Consider the following 6,057-nt stretch of genomic DNA (forward strand, 5'->3'; position numbering starts at 1 on the left):
TGTCTATGGATACGTTAAGTGTTTAAATGAGATAAATGCATTATGAAATAATCAAACAATATGAATTATTTCTTTTTATTACAAAATGTAATTTTGTTGTGCTAAGCTAACCCGCTGCTTCCTGTATCCCTTTATATCTAATGGACAGACAGTGAAAGTGCCACTGCTGGTTTTACGCGTTTTAACTTGAAAATCAATAACCGGAAGCGTGATGTTTGTATTGTCCCCGGTCTTGACAGTGGTGCTTGGAGCCGAGAGGGTCAGGGGGAGGAGAGGAAAGGGAGTGGAGCGCGAGAAGACGACAGGGAGGGAGATCCAGCACTGGGTGACCAAATTTTTAACCGGACCATCCTTTTGGACAGCCGGGCTACAAATGGTCCTCCACTCCGGCCGCTCCGACCGACCACCACCACGCCGAACCGGAGGATTGTCTGCCGCGGTCCTGTCGGGGAATAGAAAACAAGAAGATGATCACGGTGAGTCCGTCTTTCTGACAGCAACTGCTGCTGCTGCTGCTGCACACTGCAGGCCGACATACACATATATAATATATGTGTTCTCCTGTCACACAAGCGTCTCCGGCGCTGAACCGCAGACGCCTCGGACACCTCTCTGTCAGTGCACCGCGTCTGCAGGAGGGAATGACACGGCTGGCAACAGTTGCTGTAAGGCCTCGCACACTGGTAGTGGTGGAGGTGGTGGTGGTGGTGGTGGTGGTGGTGGAGGATACACGGCCAGTTAATGTTCCCCCACTGGCGGCCAATAGCAACATATCCGTGTGATGAGCTGCATCATTGTTTCTCATTACAGCTGACAGTCCTGATGGGGTGTTAATAAGCTACATTCACAAGCTGCAGCCTCCTGCATCTGATGCTCATAATGACTCACATCAGATACGTTTTTCACAACATAACTTTCAACGTATCCCCTGCTCACACCAACACATGGGGTTTGTAAATAATGGGTGTTTAGAGTATTATTCACAGCTATAGCCCCCCCCCCCCCCCCTCCATCAAGTGACTGATGTTGAGGAATGTGCAGCAGCAGTAACGTGTTTATATCCGTTTATTTACCCAGAGCTCGTGTTTGTCAATACGCTTACCCTGAGAGCTGCTGCTGTGCTGCAGACTGAAGGACATTTGCACAAATGTAAATCGCTGACGGAGGCGTGTGTGTCTGTGTGTGTGTGTGTGTGTGTGTGTGTGTGTGTGTGTGTGTGTGTGTGTGTGTGTGTGTGTTTCCAAACGTGGTCCACCGGACGCCACGGAATGGCTTTTATGGTCCCCGTTATGGTTGTCACATAGGCCATGGTGTTATGTAACGAGAAAGCCTACGCTGTTTGAATGCGGGCCCTCACACACGGCCTGCCTTGTTGCATGGCATTTAGACGCCGGATCGGAAACACATCATCCGCACATGATTATGGGAATAAAACAAAAAGGTTGCATACCTTTTTTTGATTTCCACTAATTAGTTGATCTATTTTTTTTTGCATCTAGATGACAACTGAGCCACCACTACACACACACACACACACACACACACACACACACACACACAGATGCATGCAGCGTCGGACTCGTCTAACTGGAACAAGCCCACAAGGATTGACTTCATGCTCGCTGCTTGTGACTGTAACGCCAGTGTCCGGTTTGAAAATGTCCCCTAGGAATAGTCAGTCTTCCCTTCTCCGCTTCCCCTCCCTCCTCTCTCCTCTTTCCTCTCTCCTAACGCTAGTGGGGGGAAACCGGAGAGTACAGCCAAGCACCATGCAAACACACGCACGCACACACACACGCACGCACGCACGCACGCAGGCACACGCACACAACAAGCGACTGGCAACACCGCGACGTTTGCAAATGGGTACAAGCTGGTCGACCTTGTGCAAGGGGGGGGGGGGGACGCAGCTGGGGAGGTGGAGGGAAGGAGGTGTTGGTGGAGGTGGGAGGAGAGAAGAGGGGAGGTGTGTGTGTGTGTGTGTGTGTGTGTGTGTGTGTGTGTGTGTGTGTGTGTGTGTGTGTGTGAGAGAGAGGGGGGGGGGGGGGGGGGGGGGGGGGGGGGGGGGGCGGTTCTCCTTGAATCTTGTCGATCCGCTGCCAGGGAGGAGGTTACGCGGTTTTGGACGGATATACGTGCCAGAGAAGACGCATGCAGGAGGCAAGATATAGCGAGGAAATGCTATTTTTGCTTCGACAACACAGCGTGCCTCTCCGGTGGAAAATGCCGATCGATGAGGTGGCGGTGGCGGTGGCGGCAGCAGGAGCGGCGGCTGCGTTTTTGCGTGTCTTCTTCTCTGCGCTGTGTGGAGCTCCGGGTGTCTGGAGGCCTGCTTAGATCAGCTGGTAGCAGTTGCTGAGGCATATGTGGACGTTTAATTCAATCAGGACGAAGACGACCACACTACTATACTATTATTACATTAACTTCTATTATAAAGACACTGTCGGGTTATTATAGTAACAGTAGAGACATACTATACAGTGGGACCAGGTCAGGATAAACCTACACTTTTAATATTTTTGATATTTTCTGTCGGCACTACAACCAAAACCACGATGTAGGCTAAAGAACTGTGTCTAATGTAGACGTGTCTCCTCTGGTCGATACCCAGTCCTCTTAATAAGGCCCTTAGTGGTTTAGTGCATCCTATACACAAATGAATGTCATAAACCCAAAGGCACTACTTACTTCATACAGCGGAAGAGATAAACTAATATCCGTAACATATATATATATATATATATATATATATATATATGTATATCAGATATACACGTTCATACATTTGTACAAAAGCAAGTCAAACATTGTGTATTTAAACCGTCTACAGTATCCAACAGTAAAGCTTAATTTAAAGACAACAGTAGAATATAAAACCCGATTTAATTCACAGGCGACACTTTCTCTGCTGCTCCCAGGACATCGCATTGATTTCATCCAGCAACAAAGCACTGATACAATAATTATTATTAATAGTTATACGATGCTTAAAGGGAAGTAGCTTGAGTTTCTAGTAATTTCTAAACAACTTTGGGTTTTAGCGCTGCAGGGTCCCACAGATCCTGTCATGCTGTGTTTCCCGTTGCTGTCTTGATATTTGACAGTATCCTGTTGTCCAGTGGCATTTATCTGTATTTATTACTGGTCTTTTTATCATCGATTGGGATAATAAACAGAGCTTGAAGGAGTCTCTCTTTATCTTCAGCCCAACTGACTCCAAAATGCGCTCGCGTGTTTATGCCAGAGTGTGTGTTTTAGTACGGGGGTCAAAGTTCTGCTTCACCTTTTAAAAAAAAAAAAAAAAAAAACAGGCCATTAAGCTATTTTGGATCCTGTCCTCCCCCCTCTCCCCCCGTCCTCCCCCATAGTTTTGGAAGTAGCTTGATCTATGAATCTCTCTGTTTTTATGAGACACAGTCTCAAGTGTGTCCGGTTGTGCAGGAAATGGGATTCATTGTGCTTTTAGCCGACAGTTGTGTTTTTTATTTCCTTTCAGATTTGGGTTGAAGAAGATCTTTGCTAACAAGCTATTGAGAGAGCTAACCGGTGTCAGGCCTGTTCATTAATCAGGCTGTTAGCATCAAACGACAGACTGGACATTACTATCATGACCTGATGTACTCGCTGCTTAAATTTGAGCCGCGACACCATCTCAAATATCTATTTGTGCATCGGCTTTTATGCAATGTACTGTATGTGTCTGGTTCTTCCTCTAGACCCAGCGGAAGCCGTGGAGATAGGCCTGGAAGCAGAGACTGGTCATCTCATTAACCTTGGTCTCTGAGTGCCGTCCCTGGCACACAAATCTGGGGCTTCGTGAAGCGACTGGTGCGCTTTCTGACCCCATCCAGTCAGTCCCACCCCCCCCCCCCCCCCCCCCCTGTGGCCCAGCAGCCTCTACAAAACTCCTCCTCACTTCTTCAAAAAATTTGTCCGCGGGGATAAATGAGTGAACCGGCTGCAAGGGAAAGGGCTGGGACATGTACCAGAACCCCAACAGGTAAATTCACGTCAACATGGCGGATAGAGGAGGTACATGGTATCGGTGCTGTAGCTGTTATCTGTCTTTGTTCCTGTACTGACCGTTCCTCTCTCTGCCCACCTAGAATGTCCTGGTTCAGTGGTTTCCTAGTCGCCAGGGTGGACGACCGCAAGACTGCGTGGGGGGAGCGCAATGGCAAGAAGTCCAAACGGAAGGGAGGCTCATCTCTCTGCAACCCGCGTTACATGAGCTGTCTGCGGGACCCAGATGCCATGGAGCCCCCTTCTGGTGCCCCCCTCCATCAGCACCACCGCGGAGGGGTGGCCGGGGCCATGGGAGGCGGGGGCAACTTCGGCGTCCGTTGCGGATGGCAGGAGGACCACTACGGCAAAAGGGGAGGAGCTCCCGGGGAAGGGGTGGGGCTGAAATCGGTCGACTTGGGCTTCGAGGATGGCGAGTTGAAAGGGAGGAAAGGTGGGTGCAACGGAGGAAGCGGGGACATGGGCGACGACGGTCCCAACGGCGCAGCGGGGGTGGTGACGGCTGCGGACTGCTGGCTCAGGGTGGTGCAGGTGTTCCAGTCTAAAAAATTCCAGTCCCGCAAACTGGAGCGCCTATACCAGCGTTACTTCTTCAGACTGAACCAGAGCTCCTTGACCATGCTCATGGGGGTGCTTGTGATCGTGTGCGGCATCATGCTGACCTTCCACTGTGTCCACGCCGCCCCTCACGTGGCCTACTCCTCAGCCCTGTCGGTGGCGATGGCGCTCTTCATGGCTCTCATGGTGGTGTGCAACCGCAACGGCTTCCACCAGGACTACATGTGGATGGTCAGTTACCTGGTGATCGGAGTCCTGCTGTCCGTGCAGGTGTTCGGGGTGCTCATGGTGGCACCCAGGAGCGCCTCTGAAGGCATCTGGTGGTCCGTGTTCTTCATCTACATCATCTACACTCTGCTGCCTGTGAGGATGAGAGCGGCTGTGCTGAGTGGAGCCTTGCTGTCCATCATACACGTGGTCACGACGTGGCAGATCAATCAGGAAGACCAGTTCCTCTGGAAACAGGTGAGAGAGGCTTGACTGGTTGACCTGAACAGACGCCGATGGTGATGGGAGGAAACTACTGTCACTATTTCCCTTTTATGTTGTCTTGCAGATAATATATATCAGCATTTTATCCTGCATCTTTTCATGAATGAAGTTCCGTACACTCTGCTCACGTTATATGTTTCCACCTCCTCTAACTCAAAGACCCTTCGGTTGATCCGTCTGCACAAATGCATTGTTGTGTAGCTAAGCATTGTTGAAAACTTTATTTTTAAAGTGAAGCAACAGTCAGAGCATCTTTTGCTTCTGAACTGTGAGTTAAAATGATATCTCTCGCATTTGATTGGACAGGTAAAAAAAAGTAGGCGGGGTTAGAGTGTTGCGTTCCTATCGTGTCATGATATTATTGGTTGAAATTGTCGGTACTAGTTTACGTAAGCACGCTTTATATTTTGGTTTTTCAGGAAGAAAAGATGATTGGATTTTGATATAATGACGCAAAGAAATTATTTTGCATATATTGTTAAAAAAGTGCACATATGATTTTGGGACGTAAAGCATTTTTCATTTCATCTCGACTTTAAGGATCTGGCGTGAGAAGGTTATAGTTGTAGCTTTTTGATAAGGTGTAGAAACTTAACGTTTCATCATATTCTCTTGTTTTCATGAGAATAAGAAGATTTCTGATTAAATTGCCGAGCTAATAGCCGTCTCTTTATACGATGAACAGGCTCTGGACGTTGCGTATGTCTACCCGATGACATATTGCAAATATACGTGATAGAAAACAAAATCTCTCCATTTACTCTGATATGATTACACATCCAGCAGACAGGAGGCAACATTAGCTTTCATCTGGAGTTGTCTTTGTGGCGACCCGCTGTCCTCATAGCTTGGTTTTGGTCTCCACCATCTCTTCAGGGAACGATCTGGCTTTTAAGCTGCTAGATCCTTAACTGTGTTCCCCCTTCTAGTCTCTATAGCTTTGTCTGCACGGTGGGGTTATCATAGTCGAAAATCAGCTCC

The 6,057-nt window shown here is 48.6% G+C and overlaps 1 protein-coding gene across 2 annotated transcripts in view; it reads left to right on the forward strand.

The window, feature by feature from the left end:
• The first annotated feature begins 239 nt into the window (after positions 1–239).
• Positions 240–6,057, forward strand: part of LOC137886951 (adenylate cyclase type 6-like) — a 28,766-nt gene continuing 22,948 nt past the window's right edge. Inside the window, exons 1-3 of one of the 2 annotated variants that reach the window (XM_068729679.1) lie at positions 240–476; positions 3,720–4,003; positions 4,110–5,049. In XM_068729679.1, coding sequence (XP_068585780.1) covers positions 3,984–4,003; positions 4,110–5,049 — 960 coding nt within the window. In that variant the 5' untranslated portion in view covers positions 240–476; positions 3,720–3,983. Of the gene's footprint in view, positions 477–2,082; positions 4,004–4,109; positions 5,050–6,057 lie in introns of those variants that run through there. The other variant, XM_068729681.1, reaches the window with a different exon arrangement.

The sequence above is a fragment of the Cebidichthys violaceus genome, unplaced genomic scaffold (assembly GCF_023349555.1).
Source record: "Cebidichthys violaceus isolate CVI_PGR_0920_01 unplaced genomic scaffold, fCebVio1.0.p SCAF_47, whole genome shotgun sequence".
Taxonomy (NCBI): Eukaryota; Metazoa; Chordata; class Actinopteri; order Perciformes; family Stichaeidae; genus Cebidichthys; species Cebidichthys violaceus.